At 39.1% G+C, this 20,442-nt stretch overlaps 1 protein-coding gene across 1 annotated transcript in view; it reads left to right on the forward strand.

Annotated features, from left to right (window-relative positions):
* The first annotated feature begins 4,364 nt into the window (after positions 1–4,364).
* pcsk5a (proprotein convertase subtilisin/kexin type 5a) overlaps positions 4,365–20,442 on the forward strand; it is a 32,897-nt gene continuing 16,819 nt past the window's right edge. The window contains exons 1-17 of the mRNA XM_044334574.1: positions 4,365–4,883; positions 6,518–6,622; positions 7,692–7,865; positions 8,011–8,154; positions 8,446–8,522; positions 8,780–8,868; positions 8,986–9,158; positions 11,640–11,846; positions 15,137–15,237; positions 15,326–15,429; positions 16,430–16,550; positions 16,823–17,011; positions 18,137–18,273; positions 18,397–18,519; positions 18,711–18,813; positions 19,065–19,255; positions 20,142–20,226. Coding sequence (XP_044190509.1) covers positions 4,734–4,883; positions 6,518–6,622; positions 7,692–7,865; positions 8,011–8,154; positions 8,446–8,522; positions 8,780–8,868; positions 8,986–9,158; positions 11,640–11,846; positions 15,137–15,237; positions 15,326–15,429; positions 16,430–16,550; positions 16,823–17,011; positions 18,137–18,273; positions 18,397–18,519; positions 18,711–18,813; positions 19,065–19,255; positions 20,142–20,226 — 2,273 coding nt within the window. The 5' untranslated portion in view covers positions 4,365–4,733. The remainder of the gene's footprint in view (positions 4,884–6,517; positions 6,623–7,691; positions 7,866–8,010; positions 8,155–8,445; positions 8,523–8,779; positions 8,869–8,985; positions 9,159–11,639; positions 11,847–15,136; positions 15,238–15,325; positions 15,430–16,429; positions 16,551–16,822; positions 17,012–18,136; positions 18,274–18,396; positions 18,520–18,710; positions 18,814–19,064; positions 19,256–20,141; positions 20,227–20,442) is intronic.

Raw genomic sequence — 20,442 nt, forward strand, 5'->3', positions numbered from 1 at the left:
GGATTTTGAAGAAGCAGGTTTCTAGGCAGGAGTATGCGCAAAAAAGGTGTCATTTATTAAGAAAAATATTAATGAAACAGAGGCAAAAATGGAACCTGAGAAATGCAACTAAGATAATTTAAAATCAAAGGGGGAAAAAAAACAGCTAATACACAAACTTCCCCCCATTACTATAGACCAGTGACTGGCCTTTTATCTTCTCAACATCACTTAACTGGAACTTACCATCTGCTCAGGTTACCAAAGGGTGAGTTAGACCAATACAAAGTTTTCAAAGCATTAAAAAACACAAAAACAAACATTAATATAGGATGTCTGTGTTACTGCTGATAATTATAATTTTCTGTGTGCATGCACAGCCACGTTTGCATCAAATTTAACATATCATTTAATACAGAACAGTTTTACTTACGTCAACTTGACAGAGCCCAGTCATTTGCTGCTTAGCACCTAATGATGCACACCTGTTGTCAGTATCACTGATTAAAACACATTATAACAACAGGACTGAAACCGTTCGACAGAATACGCCCAGGAGCGTAAACGCTACCAAACCATAGAAATAAATCTCAGGTGAAACTTAGATTTACATTTTGTCTTTTGGAAGATGCTTTTATCCAAAACAACTTACAAGCAAGGTAAGACAAACTTATATTCTGTTGTTTGTGTAACATGACTGATAAATTATTAGACTAACTGAAACACTGGACTGAAATTAATGATTTAACACACAAAAAACACTAGTGCCTGTAGCAAAGAGGGAGAGGAGGAAACATTTCACAGTATGCTAAATATGAAACTAGAGCCAGCTAGCTGCCGGTTAGCTTATCTTAGCCTATCTTAGTTTGGCAAAAACACTGGAAACAGACGGAAACAGCTAGCTTGGTAAGAAAATCTGCTAACCATCCAAGCAGCTCTTGGTCTGAATAATGTCTAGCAGGGGGTTACTAAAAGATTGATTTATTACCACAGTAAACACGCCTACAACTCCACTTAATTAATGTTATATCCTTCAACAACATGCAATATACATCACATTATGAACCTCATTTACCTGCAGCACATATATAGAAAGTCTCCAGTGACATAATTATGTGACTAATGCGGTGGCATTAAATGAAATCACTGTCCCTGAAGATCAGTGTCAGTGGATGTTATAGAAGTGTCTCCATGATGTTGGGCTGGCACCCATTCAGACAAAGTATTAAGTGTCATAACACATCATATGTAATCTAAAAAGGATGCACAGTGTGTATGAGGCATTACCATTAAATATTTAAACAACATTACTGTAGATGGTATGTTTAGTTAAAAATATACAGTAGGACTGCAGAATAAGTTATAATTCTACTCCAATAATTTTTCACTTGGTTTGGTCTGGTCTAGGCAACATTTCCTCTGAAGTAATGCAGAAAGATTCGACTAAAATTAACATACTAGGACATGTTGCATCACATATTCCAGTAATCCTCCCCCAGTTCTTATCAACTCCCATCATTTGCATTTCTCCATGTAATACAGTATTGTAGTGTATGAAACATGCAATAATAAGCTACTTTGGCGCTGGATGAAAAGTTAAGATTTGCTTCCTCTGTTGTATGCTACAATATAATGAGATGAAATGAAGTTCTGCAGCTTTGTAGATCATACAAAGGATTTCATTTAATTCATCTCTTCCTCCAGTTTTCTACAGTTTTCTTCACTATGCAAAAAAAAGTTGTGTTATGGACACGCACCAAATAGTCTAACTCTCTTATAAGCTGAAAATACATCATTGAATGTAAAAGCGTAAGTGTGTCAGACTAGAATTTTTGACCTGGCCTGCATATGAATGTGATCTGACAGCTAATTGTGACCCAGTTGCCACACTACATGCAACACTCTGACCAGTCTCCACACAATCTTCAGGCTGGTGATCCAGTCGAAAACAGCGGCGTCAGAGTGGTAGGATGAAGAGAAGACATGTGTATCTCTGGAACTCCATGCAAAAAAATTACGATAAAAATTACGAAAAAATCTCTCATGATTCATAGACTTTATTTATTTATTTATGTGTTTATCTATTTAAATGACATCTGAAAATGATCTGTGGACACATTAAGAGTCGCAGTATTCAAGCAAAGTGACACGAGTTAAAAAGCTGAATAACAATAAGCACAAAGCTGCTCAGATAGGAAAAATCAGCTCCAACTGAAATTTGCACAGTTACAGCCTTTTTAGTAAAAAAAAAAAAAAATCCCTCTTTGTGTCTTGACGGACAGTGTTTCTCTGTTAAGCTGCAGAGGAAAAAAGAGGGAATTTGGCACTAAAAAGACAGTCACTTTGAAAGATATTGACTTGATATGACTAATTTGTACGGTTGAAGCTTCATATTAGTTTCAAATAAAAATTTTAATACATTTTTGCACAGAAGGAGGGCTGTGGATTTTGTCTCCCATCACTTACACTGAAAGTGCATTAGGAAGGGATCTCTTAATGGCCAGTATGAACAGGAGGAATGATTACAGCAAGAAAACATGTGTCAGTGTTCATTTAGGCATCTGGCTATGGTTTTAGGACAGACATGAAAAATTGTGAACCTATCCTTTAAAATACTATGTTGTCACTGTTGTTAGAATTCATTGAAGTGGAGAAATTTCTCCATTCACTAACTGAAATTTATCACCACTCAAGATTCGAGTCTTTTCTATCTGTGTCGAATTGCAACATTAAAATTTAAGAATTTAAGAATATCTTGATGGTCTCCTCATACACCGTGGAGGATTTTTTTTCTGATTGCTTCAGATTGACCCAGTTAAAGCAGAGAATTTTTGAAGTGAAGGGATATCGCTTCACAATGCACAGACTGCTGTAGTGCCAAGGGGAAAGGCATGTGGCCAAAAAAAATAATCCATTGCCTCCAGGCAAATATTATTTTTCCCCCAAAGTGCTAACAGATCCTCTGGGTTAAGGTTTTTTTGGGTTTTTTTTTTACTACAAACACATAGGCCACATATACAATCGGTTTCGACAGTGGCTGTGAACTAGAATGTGTTTACAGTATGTACATATAGAGTACACATCTAAGCAGAGTGGTCACACTGGCAGAACAAGCCACTCCACAGTGGCTGTAATGCTGACTCTCTTCTTACTGCTGCTCTGGAAAGACAAAAATATAACCTAAAGGTTTGTCCAGGAGCTAGAAGGAGGCTGAAATAACCATCACATATTATTGATGAGGGAAAAAAAAAACATTCATTCCACTTTTCAGAAATAAAAGAGCAGTTTGTACACATGTGTGTGCTTCAGTACTGAGCACAGAAGTACCCTGCTTGGTCCAATGAGACAAAAAGTCGGGGTTTGTGAAACGCAGCAGAAACTTAGTTAACATATTGACATGTAAGATGATAGAGAGATCGTTAATTAAGTTTTCTTTTCATGCTAATGTCTAATGAGTATTCATGTAGGTAGGTGTAAGTACATGTTATTTGATATTCATGTAAAACATAATTTTTTACCATGTACTGTACATCAATGACACAAGAGCAGCAGTGGAATGTAAAAAAAAAAGTACTGTACCTATATACAAATTTGAGATAATTGTACTAGGTTAATTGAGTTGTTCCATTTCATGGCACTTTCTACTTTACTACATGTCAGAGGTAAATATTTATAAAACTTTTTAATTCACTACATTTAACTTACAGCTAGATTTTACATACAACAAATATGAGTTTATAAGACATGATGCATTGTTATAGATTAAACTACGTAAGATAGTATGTAAATAAGTTATAAATTAACACTACAACATTTCACATAATGCACATTATAATCTAATATGTAATAATAAAACAACTACAACTAATACTTTATACTGTATATGTAATATGTACTTTTTGCTTTGCTTACTTACTTACTTTTCTTAAGTAACAGTTTAAATGCACAGCTTTAACCTGTAATTAAGTAATTTCTACAAGGTAGTGCAACATTTACTTAAGTAAAGTATTTGAGTATGTTTTCCACCATGCTAAAGTATAAATGTACAAGTATTATTATTATTATTATTATTATTATTATTATTATTAGTAGTAGTAGTAGTAGTAGTAGTAGTAGTAGTAGTAGTACTTGTAGTAATGGTATTCACAGAAAGTCCTTTATTTAACTATTGGGGCCAACATAGATGACATCATAGACTAATCTACAAATTTATTGTAATTTTCAGTATCCAGCCTATATATATATATATATATATATATATATATATATATATACATATATAAACAATATTTAACATAGATGTCTTCTTAAACATGATACACATATGTTTTTAATTAGCAGGGTAAATTAATACGGAAAGCGACGGCCTATTTGATTAAACTGCTACATACAGGTGAGGCTGCACCTCAAGGACATTTTGAGCTGCAGCCCACATGTCGGATCTCTATAAAGGACGCTGTCTAGCTGATCCTTTGCTCCCATATTGAAGCTGTAATCTGATAGCTGCCGGTTCCCAGTGAAGGACAGTCAAGTCAGACTGACAACTTCAGCCGACAAGGATCCTTCCGTCCCTGCAGAACATCTGATGAAATCTGTTAATTAACCACGCAATCTTTACACCAGTGGATGTCAATTTTCAATGAAACCTTCACGCAATGAGAAACACGTTTAGCAGGAGAACAGAGTGCAGGGACAACGCATGAAACACCTGTACAGAGTCTGAATTGGAGGCAGCCTTTTCATCTCCAACAGTTATGGTGCGCTTTTTTGCACTATGGATGGGAACTGTCCTCCAGTTCTGTCATGCAAAGATTTACACCAACGATTGGGCTGTAAGAATAAGCGAAGACCTTGAGTCTGTGGACAGGATAGCAGAGAAATATGGATTCACAAATATGGGTCAGGTAAGTGTGATCAAACATATAAATAAGCCTCTTTGACAAGGACATAGCAAGCATTTTCGTTCATGATCTCAGCTGTTGTCAAAGTTTTAATTCTTTATTATTACATTTTAAAGACTTAATCATTTAAGTCTTTTACTGTTTATGTAGGCCTATAAGGAAGCTCAGAGTTCAGTTTCAACATAGGCCACATCCTACTAAAACACCTATAGCATGACAAGAAACAAATGTAGACAAAATATAGATGTACAAAATATTGTCACAAATCTAATAATATAATACTCAAAACTGATATTGAAATATTACCAGACCTCCACATCTGCAAGGTCTAAAAACAATTAAACTACAAATATCCAACTGGAGTGGTAACATAAATTGTATTTTATTACAGGTTTTGAGATCAGGTGCAATAAATGTCATTGTGTTTATAATTCACTGTCAACCATCCTTCCTTGCAGAAACCAGAGACATTTCAAGATCTTGTTAAACATTTAAGAAAACCTTGATTACATCATTGGACAGTTTTGAAGTAGCTGCGGTAATGTAGATGTCTCAAAGTGATTAAAAAAGGTGATAACCCTAACTATTAGAGGTAGTACTAAACTGCAAAATGAAGTTAAAATATGAGTTTAATCATACTGTACAGTATGAAGTTTTCCTCCAAAACTGTTGTGGAGTTTAACTTATGTGGAACTTTTTACATCAGCAGTCAGCAGCTGCTCATCTACAAGCCTGTCGGGATGTTCATCGGTGTGAGAAGGATACCAAGCTGCCAAAAATCACATTTTGTTCTCTCACCTCTGACCTTTATTTCATTACCCTGACCCTGTCCATATAATATTAATTATCCAAACAGTTAACCTTGAAGAACCAAGTACTTTATTGCCATCTCAATCAAGGTTGCAAAGAATTCAGTCAGTACACATGCATACAAAAGAAATAAAGAAACAGAGATCAATAAGTCAAGACTTTTAATGGACCTACAGAATGGCCAAATAAAACCAAAATCAATAAATAGTAAAGCAAATAAATAAAACAGATTGCAAGTTATAGAGGGCGGGCCCATAAAATTCAACACATGTACTCCCTCGGGATGAGAGCTGTAATGAAACTTGCAGGTCCATGTTTCACTATATGCGGTGATATAAACCAGAGAGACTCTTTGCAACTGAAAAGACTCAGAAATCAAGAGATTTCACAACAGAGCCATCAGGGAATAAATTAGGACCATAATTTATTCTTGTCATTCACAGAAAATGACCAACCTATGACACTTTTTTATTAAACATAAATTACTCAGAGGAGCTCTAAGTAATTTATGGGTAAAAATCGAGCTTACATTATGGCATTACAGACACGGATACGCACATTCAGTATGTATTCAGTATAGACACACACACACACACACACACACACACACATACACATGCAGCAGCAGCAGTTTGGCTGGAGTCTTGTGGGCTCAGGTTGCCCTCGCCTGAAAAACTATCACAGGTGTAAGGTAGCTGCCTTAATGAAAGATACCGACTGCAGTTTCATAATTTAACAGCTATTTAGTGCAGTGACAGAGCAGCATGAGAAACACACCCTCACCTGAAAACAAATTAATTTGGCTGATTTAATATCTGTTTCACCAGATCGGAGACCTGAAGAGTTATTACATTTTTCGCCACCACCAGACAGCAAAGCGGTCCTCTGTGTCCAACAAAGAGGTGACTGTTAGCGTCGCCATGGAGACCAAGGTATAGTAATGGGATACGAGGAGAACTAGAAGACTCTGCTAGATTATTAATCAGCAGCAAGTCCCCTCCCTAACTCCAAATACTAACACATAATCACACACACATGTTCATGTGCTGGCCCCTCCTACACACAAAGACACACTCAACCTCTCTCCTCATGGCTGTACACACTCATATATCCACCCAACCTAAAGATGCCAAAAGTCATTATCAGAGAGGAACGAAATGCCCGGTATCACACACGACATTTAAAGAATAATTGTGGTTTATTCTAAATTGGATCTTATTTATGTAATTGTGTCCAGTATTTCTATCAGTAATGTACTCACCAGGTTAGTCACTGAGATCTGGGAACGTGATGACATATGGTCAAAAAGAAATCAGAGCAATCAGACAATAATACAGGTTTTTAACAAACCCCCTGGTTAGCCAAACTAATTTGGTATAGAAAACAAAGGCAAACAGTAAAACCAAACCACATCAGTTTATAGACCTGACTTCCTGGTTAAACTCTGACCTACCCTGTTACCATAGTAAATGCATGTTTTCGTGCTAAACTGACTACTCACTAAACCCCACGCCCAAGCAAGTTTTTCCTGATTGTACTTATAATACATTGATGCTACTAGCTCTACCCTGCAATAGAAGAACAATACATTTTTATTATTTCCATGTCTTCTACATTAATCATCAGCTCATTAGCGTTAGCCTCATTCTTTTAGTATATCATGTTTACAGCCATCAGCTGCATATTTACAGTAAGATCCATTTTACAGGTTTCTTGTTTTAAAATGAAACACTGAAACATAATTTAGTCAAAGTTGGCGTTTTCAAACAACTCATGGAGTTAACGTTAGTTTGCATGTCATAACCCTCTCTGTCTCCACTTATTTCCTGACTGCTTCTACTGTCCACTTTTCGATTATTGTTTTTTGGATGGTAAGTTCATAAACAAACTGTACTAATGCACCAGAGGTCAGCCAATGTTTGAGTCCATTTATATGCAAAACAACACTCTATATAAATGTCTAACTACAGTTGTACAAGTACCTGATGTCTTCCTTTTAAGGTGCAATGGCTCCAACAGCAGGTGGTCCAAAGAAGAGCAAAGAGAAACTACAGAACCACCTACATCTACTCCACTGACATGAAGCCCAAACACACTCCTACTGCCACTCTTCAGTCTAACCACACCCAGACAATGCACTTCAACAACAAAATGTGGAACAGCCTATGGCACATCGTGAGTCCGATTTTTTTTTTCCCCTTTACTAAGCACAAGTCTGAAACACAGACACATAAACCCAGACAGGCAGAGCCTAAAATAGACTCTGATTTATTCTTTACTCCCAAGGGCTAAATTGGATGTCCCACTATTTGCTCCACAGCTCTGCAGTGATGAGTCCAAAGGCTGCCAGTCTCATATGAACATTGCAGGGGCCTGGAGGAGAGGGTATACTGGGAAGGGTGTGGTGGTGTCTGTCCTAGATGATGGCATTGAGAAAGAGCATCCGGATCTGAAGCCAAATTATGTAAGTGCCCTGGGATGGGATGCTCTTCTTGGGAAGGGGACATTAATCATAAGCAATTTGGCAGGGCTCTTAGTGTAAGAGTGCATAGCTGAGACAAATATTACAGGCAGAGCTTTTGGGCCAAAGGTTTGGAAAGGCTGGCTAAGAGTATTGGAATGGACATTAAACGTCTGATCCACTTAACTGTCGAGTGGACTGGTGAATAATGCTCTTTGTGATCTGTCTGATGAAACAGAGACAGATAGCCACTGGCATCTTGTTATGTGCTGCTACTTACTCTATCTGATTCAGGATCCTCTCGCCAGCTATGATGTGAACGGGCAAGACCAAGATCCCTCTTCAAACAATTCCAAAAATGCTGCTAACAAGTGAGAACTTCTTACAGTGTTCCTAGATTCCTCTTTGCACCTGTTTTGCAGTTTTCTTTTTCCCATCATAATTCCAACTTTAATTAATGCATGCTTTTCCTTTCCATTTTTCAGTAATTACATGCATATATGGATATGCAAATTCCCCAGTCTGAATTCTGTCTTCTCACTGGTTTGATGTAACGGAAATAGCCTGTCTTGTCCTCATGCATATGCATCTAACCTCATGTTCTGATGTTCTCCTCCTTTCTCCGAAGCCATGGGACTCAGTGTGCAGGGATGGTTGCTGCAGCTGCAAATAACTCTCAGTGCACGATTGGAGTCTCTTTCCATGCACGGATTGGCGGTGAGTTTCATGTGACGACATGAAAACTATAGCATGTCGAAGGACTTCTGGAGGTCAGAGTCTTGTATATAAGGGATTCAAACATTATAATTGGTCTTCTTCCCCCTTTACCTGTAGGCATCCGTATGCTGGATGGAGATGTGACAGACATCGTGGAGGCCCAATCACTAAGCTTCAGACCACATTATATTGATATTTACTTAGCTAGCTGGGGGCCAGAGGATGACGGCGCCACTTTGGAGGGACCTGGGCCTCTGACTCGTCTTGCTTTACAGAACGGCATTCAAACAGTGAGAGAAAAAAATGAGAGCGAGAGAAGAGTTTATGTGTGAAAGAGGAAGAAAAAGGCTTGTTGGCTGTGTGTGTTCAATAAGATTTATCTGTCACATGCATAATTGAACATGTACAACAGCAATGAAATGAAATTGCAACAAACTTTGCAAATAGGAAACATAAAAAACTATATAGCAGTATAAAAATTAAATAAAAAGGAAAGTAATGGGGCTACATACAGAAAAAATAACAGAATATCACAGAATCTATATGAAGATAATAAAAAATAAGGTAAAAATAAAATAAGTCAGAAATAGGTGGCAAGATATAACCAATTTGCAGTGTGTATGTCAGTTTTTAAAAGCAGTTTTTCAGTGTTTATGGTCCGTATGGCCTGGGGGAAGAAGCTCCTTCTCAGCCTCTCAGTCTTGGCCATGATATGCAGAGACACTTGTTAGTAGGCAGTCACTGAAACAGTTTGTGGTTGGGGTGGTGAATATCCTTAATGATCCGGTTTGCCCTGGACCTACACTGCCTGGAGGCAGGGCAGTGTTGTGCTGGTGATGTATTTGGCACACCAGATCACTGTGTGAAGGGCTTTCTTGTCCTAAGAGCTGCAATTGCTGTACCAGGCAGTGATGCTTCTAGAGAGCACAGACCCTACTGTGTAGAAGGATTTCAGCAGTGATGTGGAGATCTTGAATTTCCTCAGGCGCCTGAGGTGATACAAGTGCTACAATACAATCACACGTCAGGTACTCAGAGATGTGAACTCCAAGATACCTGTTGCTGCTCACTTTCTACACCGGGGTCCCGTAGATCCTGAGTGATGTGTAATGGACCCTCTGCTTCTCCCTCCTGAAGTCTACTACCATCTCCTTGGTCTTGGAGACATTCAGGTCCAAGTTGTTGTCCTTACACCATGATGACAGCACCTCCACCTCGTCCAGATAGGCTGTCTCATTGTTGTTGAAGATCAGGCCTACCACCACCGTGTCATCTGCGAATTTCAGCAGTGTTACAGCTGTGTGTGGCTATGCAATCATAGGTATAAGGGAGTAGAGAAGAGGACTCAGGACGAAGCCTTTGGGGGCGCTGGTGTCGAGGGTTCGGGTGCTGGAGGCACATATTCCGACCTTCACCACCTGTGGTCTGTCAGTTAGGAAGCTCCAGATCCAGGAGCAGAGTGAGGAGCTCAACCCCAGGTGTCTGAGTGTGGATTGTTTTATCAACTCAGTGTCTGATTAGGAAAGACAGTCACCACAGGAATTATATCATCTATTAGTTTGGATATGAAGCATGTCACCACTTCTGTAAACACGTTGACGTCATCAGAGCTCGCCCAGAACATGTCCCAGTCCACTCAACGTGTGCTGTAGTGTGGCCTCTGACTGGGCAGACCAGCGTCTGACCTCATTCAATACCGGAGCTTCCTGCCTTAGCCTTTGTTTATATTTTGGAATGAGGAAGATGGTGTAGCGGTCAGCTGTACCAAAAGCCGGGAGAGAGGTGGCTTTGTAACCATTCTTGAACGGGATGTAACAGTGATCCAGTGTGTTTGTCAGTGGTTGGACATGTGACATGTTGGAAAAAGTTCGGCTGTGTCTGGGTGTTTGGCATAGTGTTTGTTGATGGTATCATGTAATGTGGTCAGACCAGTGTCCATGTCCGCCTGTGGTGGAATATAAACGACAATGGTGATGTAGGCAGAGCGGGCAACAGTGGATTGCTAGGTGTTCCAGGTTGTGCAAGCAGGAGTGCCACAGAACAGAAACATTCTTTGGATCATAATAGTTGTTGTTGGTCATGAAACACACCCCACCACCTTTAGATTTGCTGGATTCCTCCGCCCTGTCTATAGAAACACAGAGAGTGCTTCAGCTGGTTGAACGGCATGATCTGGCACCACAGGGGAGAGCCATGTCTCTGTGAAACAAAGGATGTTTTAGTGTTGCATGTCTTGTTGGAAGTTGACCTGGGTGCCTGATGTTGTCCAGCTTGTTATCCATGGATCGAACACTTGCAAACAGGATACCGGATAGGGGTGGATAGTATGCTCCCGCTCACAGTCTGGTTCAGACCCCGGCATGTTTCCCTCTGTGTTTCTTCTTTCTGCTTCTCCACGGATCTGTGTCCTGGAGGATCTGTTTCAGCCAAGTGGGGCTGTCATGTATAACTTCAGAAAAAAGGTACGTAGTTCTAGTTGCAATGTTCAAAAGTGTGCTGAGGTCGTAGGTTATTAGTGCAGATGACTGGGAGGTGAAAGAACACAAGAAAACTACATATATATACAAGTAAACAAAAAGCACAGTCTAAGCGGAGCAGTCAGGACAGCGTCTGGTCTCAACCGCGCCATATTTGAGAAGAGTGTTTGTTTACGTCTGTGCCCCACCTGCAGCTGTTTGTTTTTCTTCAAGGGCTTATCTTTTCCTCCTTATCAATGTGTAAATATCATTAATAAATTAATCACCTCTGTCTGCTTCCCCAATTAATCTCAGGGCCGGCATGGGAGGGGCTCTGTTTTTGTCTGGGCGACAGGGAACGGAGGGCGAAGAGGTGACCACTGTTCGTGTGACGGCTACAGCAACAGTATCTACACTATCTCTATCAGCAGCAGCACACGGCATGGAAGTCAGCCAGATTACCTGGAGCAGTGCTCGTCCACACTGGCGACAGCTTACACTGGTGGGGAGACAGAGGAAGTGGTGAGTAGAGGCTGTGAGAAACGTAAAAAATATCCTCATAATAATTGTACAGTACTATAAGATAGACCATTACTGTGTTAAGATGAGTTGGTACGGGTAATAGAAGCATATGAGTGCTGAATTTATCTATTATTCACTCAGAACTTCATCTTAATTAAGGTGTGCAAGAAGTAGGATCCACAAATTAATATTGCCCCTGCTCAATTGCCTCCAAGCATACTTTGCGTATTGCTTCTTTGCTGTTATTGAGGGGACTTTGACCCAAATCTTATCAAAAAAACACTTGAAAAACAAAAAACAAAACACTTGACTGCAGACTACACCTCAAAACCAAAACAATCTACATAACTAGATATCACAATAAAGGTAAGTATGTTTTTTATGTATTTTTATTTTATTTTATTATTTTTTAGATGTTTCCACAGTCATGACTGATTTAATGTCATTCAAGATTGTCTGGTAACATTTTATTTTACAGGTCAATAATTTCAGAATAATTTTCAAGGCCTATGTAATTTGTTACTATAAGGAAAAAAGAGACAGTGTCAAATTGGTAAACTTCCAATTAATAATTCCCATAATAATAATAATAATAATAATAATAATTCCCTTTATCTTAACCTGCCATGAAATCTGAAACATTTTAATCTACTGACATCACACCTATAACTGCAAATACAAAAATATATAAAACTGAGAATGATAAATAAGAGTACTGTGGATCAGGTCTGTCCATCCAAGAATAGCTGGATCTAATACTGCACTTATTATGGGTCCTTGCTTTTCCTGCAGCACCAAACAGAGATTATGCAATAAATGATAATTGATGTGTTATGATATTAATTTTGCTAACACTTTGTCTTCAAGCCTCTGAGGGCGTAACAGCCGCTCAGTGCCTCACAGGGGGGCATTTCTGATATATTTGCAAAGACTTTTTTTCTCTCCTTTGACAATAACATTATATGAACACATTTTTGATAAGTTTTGTACCTTCAGTTTGTCTTTAAGGGATGTTTTAGTAGTCTAGTAGTTCTCTTTAGTGGCACTGTATGGCGTTATAAGCAACAATTGCAGGTGTGTTTTTGGACCTCACTCCCAGAGATCCTCACAGTGTCACTGTTAGGGATGTGCAGGGAGCCCAGTATTTGTATTTATATCTGTATTTGTTGAGCCAGCAAAATTATTTGTATTTGTATTCAAATAAAAGTGGAAATATGCTTAAGAATCCTTTATTTCACATCTAATTTTAGGCTATTAAAGTGTTAAAATAGGTTTTTCAATAAACTATTGCAATTTGCATTGCAAAATAGGGTTACCACACCAGGCTTCAAACCCTGATCTCCCAGACCATGGACAACTGCACTGACCATTCAGCCAAAGCTCAGCTCTGCCAGACAGACAGACCTGCACCTACTTATAGATCCATGACACAGAGACATACAGAGTGGAGCAGATGAGAGAGACAGAGACAGGAATGTAACCTCATAATGGCTCCACCCCTAGTCACTGTGCAACGTCACGCTAGCACAAGTGAATTGAAGAGCGAGTCTGTTGTGTTAGGTCCACCTACCCTCTCTGGCAGATCAACCACTGAGTGATGGAAAACGCTTCACTAACTGCGCCGCTTGTGATGTGAATGCATGGCAGGAAAGTTGCCACCAACACCCGATTCATAATATTCCCAAGACTGCAAATGCAAGAGCTTTCATCAGCAGGCCATAGGCTCAATCACCATTGTGTTACCTCATTGGGTGATAGATAGTGATTTAACAGACATTTATTTAAATGAAAATCTTTGAGATTATAACTTTAAAGCCAGACATTTGGTAAATGAGGCGGAGGCTGAGGGGGGAGTAGTGTTGGGAGCAAGCAAGCGACAACTGCTGCAGTTGAGTGTGATAGTCTGAGACACCTGTCAATCAAGCAAATACACCCCAGACATACACTCTATGAACTTTGTTCCTGGTACAGTAGAACAATCATTTTTAAACTCACAAGACACAGAAGTGAAGAAGTGAAATCATCGCTTTAGTTGTAAGCTCCTTTGAGAAATGAAATGATTCTGTTTCTAGGGCATTTTCACATTCACTTCAACAGTATTACTGGAGCCTAGATTTCCTTTAAAAGCATTAGAGGAGCTGCATTTTAAGGCACTTTCACTTAGCTTTCCAGCATAGACCAAAACAAGCTTCTTAATGTGGGAAGACATATACTTGTTTGGATATATAATTACCTACTTTTACCATTTTTGTCCTGATTGATGGCACGTACTTCTCTCACTTTGTGTTATTGGCAGGGGTCATGGGTAAACAGAGCTGGGTGGCTCATTAGAGTAAATTGGGTGAACTCTGAGGGCCTCTGGCCTCGGACTTACTGAGGGGTTCTCTACCTGTGTTTTCTTGTGTCAGAATCTCTTTGTTCACACACCTAACAACATGCCAACAACACACTCATGCGCACCTGGCAATACGTATCTCCAAAATCCATATTTGAGCATACATAATTTGAGCTTTCTGAAAAGGATTTGTGCAATCTGTTATAGTAGATAACCAGGACCATTCTGTATGATATAATAATGAAATTTTTAATTGTTAATGCAATTAAAAAAGAAGACTGATGGTATTCTGCAAGATAATATAATTTGGTCATGATTATGGCTATATAAAAGTGGCAATACAAATTAAAAAAAGGAGGATTAAGCATTTTTTTAAATAAAATTTTAGAGTCCTTGTTCAAACAAGCGCTCTAATATACAGGTATAGTGGAATAAATGGTGTGATAACTTTCAGGTGGTTTACTAAGTAAGTAGGAGAAGGCAATATGGATCATGGTACATGTAATTTTGCATTGAAAGTTTAATATGCATATAGTGGTATATTCAGTTTTCAGGAAAATCAATTGAGAAACTGTTTAATTGACACAATAACCAGACAGGAATGTCTGTTTTTATAAAATACCTGACAAATCAACACATTGATGCAAAAATCTTGTATATTTAGCATTTCAATACTGCAGTCTTGGTCCCACAATAGTCTGATACATATGAATACATAAAAAAAGGTGTAGCAAAATGTTTGATGGTAGACAAATGTACAATATATTGTTTCATGGTATATCTTCCATTCAAAATATTTCTTGTGCTGCCTTCCTCATTAGTGCCATTAGATGAAGCAGAAAAGCACAATTCTGTGTGATAACAGGAGAAAACTGTTAAGTTTTTCTTTTCTTTTGTTTTTTTTAGATATTACATAATATATTAAATATTTTTAAAAAGCTTCTGTCCTTGACAGGTGACCTTGGGTCCACAGCAGAGCTGTAGCAGAGCTAAATCAGGGACCTCTCTGTCCTCCTCCATAGCGGCAGGTGTCATCGCTCTCACTTTGGATGCCAAGTACGCAGCTGTCCCACACACTTAATCCATACATGCAGACACCGGCTGATGTGAGGATGATGTTTTTCTCTGTTTGACCTTTTCTCAGCCCCTTGCTAACCTGGAGGGATGTGCAGCACATTATTGTACGAACATCAAAAACTCATCATCTTATTGCTTCTGACTGGCGTGTAAATGGAGCCGGATACAAAGGTATTCCCATTGTATCTCTGATTAAAGAGGATGTATCATGCTTTTTGTGGTTTTCTGTTATTTTTATACTGTTATGATGTTGGATATGTTAAATATGGTCAAAGTTCCAAATCTTGAGGTTAATGTATTTAGAAATGTTCCCTGCAAGTCAAAGCCCAGGGTTTCAACCTGCTCGAAATGCTTCATTTGCAACGTTTTTTTATACCTTGCCGACAAACTGACATCGTCTTTATTGCTAAAGTTGTTGTTTAAGTTTCTCTATGTGTTGTTTGCATTGTCCACGCTCATATTTCGAATCGGATTCAGGTTCGAACATGTATGGATATATTTGAGAAACTGATATTTAGAGTAAAGAACGAGAAAAAGTAGTGAAATCCTACTACTATAGTTTGTTTCATGGTTTGTTGACGTAGCCTCTTGAGCTGCTGGAAGTCTGCCAAGGGGCAGCTTCCTGAAACTGTCCAATTGGAACAGAGTGGGCTCATCAGGAGGGGGGCTTTAAAGAGACAGGAGTTAAAACAGCTTGTTTTAGACAGAGGCTGAACTGAGGGGCTGCGTAAAGGGCCACTATAAGATAAATAAGGATTTTATTTAACTGTAAATCATGCAAAGATATTCCAGTAGAGACCCAAGATATAAATATAAACCTGGAAATGTGCATATGTTCCCTTTCATTTCTAAATCCATACATTCTTTACTTTCAATATTTGCCAGAAGAAAATGAACAATTACATCATGTCTTTTGAATGCAATCCTATCAAAACTTACAATAAAGAAGACGAGCAAAGATAAGTTCTGATAAGCATATTTTGGTAAATGTTCTCTCAGCTCTTTTTAAGCTAACTGTAAAACAGCGAGCATACAAACTAATGAGATACTGTGAGCAGAACAGTGATAAACGCCTACAAAGTCCCAGGAGTGTGTGAAGTCTTTTATAGCCTTTAATGCCCCAGCTAATGTGTAGTGTGTGTGTGTGTGTGTGTGTGTGTGTGTGTGTCAGTGAGCCACCTGTACGGCTTTGGCCTACTGGATGCTGAGAGCCTGGTGAAGCAGGCTGAGCGGTGGAAACAAGTCCCCTCACAGCATGTGTGTGTGGAGGAGGCTCCCATCCAGCTGAGCAGGTATCGCACCAACCACACTGCAAGAGATCTCCACTTTGAGTCGGGACTTCCCTTGATTCCTCTCCTTTTATCACACTTTATCTATTTCTGTCTCACATGGCTTACTCTCACACTGATTCTCACACACTTTAATGGGTGTCATTTTTTTTTTTTTTTTTTGCTGCTCCTTTCCTTGTAACTCTCTCTTGTGCTTCTTGTTTTCTGACTCTTCTCTTATCTCTCTGCCGCTCACTGTGTCTCTTTATTCTTTTCCTCTCTCCTTCTCACGACAGAACAATTCATCCAGGTTCAGTGTTGATGTTCGCATATGAGACTACAGGCTGCTCTAGCAAGTCCCTGCAGCATGTTGTTTATGTGGAGCATGTCGTTGTCCGTGTTACCATCACTCACAGTCGTCGCGGCGACCTTTCCATTACGCTCACATCACCTTCAGGCACCATGTCACAGCTTCTTGCTAACAGGTAACCAAGAGCAATTATAGACAGACTGTTGGGAAATGTTTCCACACTCTCCCTGTGGCTTCATTTTTTGTTTAGAGCACAGCAAAAGCCCCAACAGTGCCAAATTCTTCAATTTGGCACATTGTCCCATTAGGGGGGAAAAACTGTGGATCTTGGCAAACACGACTGGCAAAGTCGCAGGAGTTATGCTCATATGGTGTTTCAAGGGAACTGGTATCTGGGCAAGTTTCTGGCAAAATTAATTTCTGGCAATTTTCTACCACATGCAGGGTCTTAGTTTAGTCTGCAATGCCAAAAAAACAACTTTGCTCAAATACCCTTCTCATAACTGCTTTAAACCAATATTTTTCAGCCATATTACAAACCCACAGATAATTATCATATAACTTTGCTGAAGCATTTTTCAACTCATTGTTTTGATTTTACAGCATTCATTTTTACTTTTCTGGTTCACTCTCACAATGTGATATGTGTAGAAGTACAATCTTGAGGTACTTCTGTTTACCCTACATGCTATATTTCTTACTCTACTACATTATTTGACAGATATAGTGACTATTTACAATGCAACTCATTTTTGTACAAAATGCTGCTTACATTACTGCTACTAAAAATAATCTGATTATATATATATATATATATATATATATATATATATATATATACATATATATATATATATGCTGTATATCTTGTATATTTAAGTACTTTTACTATTGATACTTAAATACATTGGGCTGATAATATTGCTCTACTTTTACATAAGTAAAAATTGGAATGGGAGTATTGGAGTATTTTAATATTGTTGTATTTTAACATAAGCATAATATAAACCACTATATTGTTATTACTATTAGAAGTACTGGTAGCAGCAGCAGCAACAGCAGTACTAACAATAATCATATTAGTAGTAACAATAGCAGTATTAGCAGCAATACTAATAGTAGTGGCAATAGTTCTAATCATCACTGTAGGAATAGTAGTATTCGTAGTATTCGTAGTAGTATTCGTAGTAATAGGACTGGTAGTGCAGCAGCAACAGCAACAACAGCAGTAGTAGTAGTATAAGTAGTAGTAACAATAGTAGTAGTAGTAGTATCATGATGATGTGATGTTTTGGTTTAGGCCTCTTGACGACTCCACCGAGGGATTTCAGAACTGGGAATTCATGACAACTCACTGCTGGGGGGAGCAGGCAGCAGGGGAGTGGGCTTTGAAAATCCAGGATACTCCCTCTCGGAAGAGAAACAACTCTGAACTGGGTCTGCTCTTCCTCTTTCAGTATTATGAAACATACACTGAACTTCAACTAGAACAACAGCTCAAATACAGTGCAGGCCTCCTGAGACAAACATCATAGCTCGTTCTTTTTCTGTTTCTCGCAGGGATGCTAAAGGAGTGGTCTCTGGTGATTTATGGCACCGCAGAGCAACCGTATCCCGTGCATCGCGAGCGAGCCCGATCAGCTGAGATGCCGATGGATAGTGACCTCACTGAAGAATACAGTGGTGAGTCATGTACTCGACATCATGCTGGTATTAAGCTGTCCGGACAGCAGCTAAATGGACTCTAACACAGATTTACAGTGTATGTCTGGTGAGGTCATTTTTTTAAGTAAATATGGAACTAAATCAGCAAACTGAATAACTTCTCTGTTGCCATGATGGTGCAGTGACTTTGCAAGTATTTGCCCTTCCAGGACCCTGCGACCCAGAATGCAGTGACGATGGTTGTGAGGGGCCCAGCCCCCAGCAGTGTGTCACATGCTTACACTTTTTTCTCAAGTTCAAGAACAACACAAGGTTAGCATGATTACAGAGAGCACAGAGTACAGTTAGTAAGAGTGCAGTATACAGAATATGTAAATATGCACATAGTGCATGTGAAAATAATCATCCATTATTTAGTCCACATGTTTATATATTATGCTAAATCATCCATTTTCACATTATAATGGTGAAAATGGACCTAGAATGTCATTTCTGCACTCTCGCTCATTTATAGAGTTCCACTTCTTGTCCTCTATGTGCTTTGGTCCGTGTCTCTCCAACAGGATGTGTGTGTCAGAGTGTCCCAGGGGATTCTGGGGCGACCGCAGGCGTTGTAAGAGGTGCTACTCCTCCTGTGCAAGCTGCACTGGAAGTCGCAGTGACCAATGCACTTCCTGTCAACCTGGTCATCACCTGACTGAGGGGACCAATACCTGCACAGCTCTATGTGGGGATAACTACTACCTCGACCACGGTAGGATTTCTGGCCTTAAACATAACCTTATGAATTTCATAACATTATTCCTCCTCTATGCTTTAGACCACACCATTGCCTTGAGTGATATTTTCCTTTGCCATGAAGAGTTTGGGCGCAGTAGTTTGTTTAGAAATGGCTCCAAAGACTAATAACAGCGGTCACATTTTCAGTCTCCAGAGAGTAGTTACCTGTACGGCAGACACCATTGCTCATGCACAGGATCGCAATTCCATTTACAGAGCTTCGCAAGATTGTTGTGCTACATATCACAACCTCTTGACTTTGTATTACATTGTTAATTTCTTAAAGAACTTCAGTACAAAGTCAAGCTGGTGAAGCACAGTAAATGGAACCACCTACCTGGCACAAGCTGTGGCGTCTGCTGCACAAGACACTACTTGCTGGAGACTGAAAACATGATCTCTGTTATTAGTCTCTGGAGCCGTTTCTAAACAAACTACCATGACCATAATCTTAATGACAACAGAACATATCACCCAGTGCAACAGTGTGACTCACTAACGTGTTTTTAATAGTTTTTGGACAATAACACAGCTCTACGGCACATAGGAATCTGATATATCAGGCTTTGGATACACACACAATACTTAGGTATTAAGTGGGATCAATTCATTGTTGGTTTGGCTCTGCACAAGACATTTGTTGACAATAATAACAATATAGAGCCTTATCTTTTAATAAGACAAGGAATATCCTCACATGAATCTTTAAGGATCCATGGCTAACAGAATAGCTGCTTGCAGCTGCATATGAGACTGCTAATGAATAGTCAGTTGATGTAACTGCGGTTGAGGGGTGAGTGAGTAAGATTGATTAATCGCTCTGATGTGTATTCCGTGTGTATTGTTTGATTTCCCCACAGATACAAATATGTGCAGAAAGTGCAGTGAAAACTGCTTGAAGTGCACCTCCTACAGCATCTGCACAGAATGCAAAGCAGACACGAGGTGAACCAAATTCTCTGATGATGCTTGAATTAACTGCTCGGTAAACATTGCTACTTCTCTTCCAGCCGCTGAGAATACAGATTCTCCCTGTGCACTCAACCTCTGCAGCATCATAACAATTAGAAAAAGCTACAGTATTTTTAATATCATTTTTGTATCCATGAGAAAGCGTTATCTCTGCCGTTGCACACACAGCTCTAAAAGCATTTCCATTTT

This window comes from Thunnus albacares, chromosome 18, assembly GCF_914725855.1.
Source record: "Thunnus albacares chromosome 18, fThuAlb1.1, whole genome shotgun sequence".
Classification (NCBI taxonomy): Eukaryota; Metazoa; Chordata; class Actinopteri; order Scombriformes; family Scombridae; genus Thunnus; species Thunnus albacares.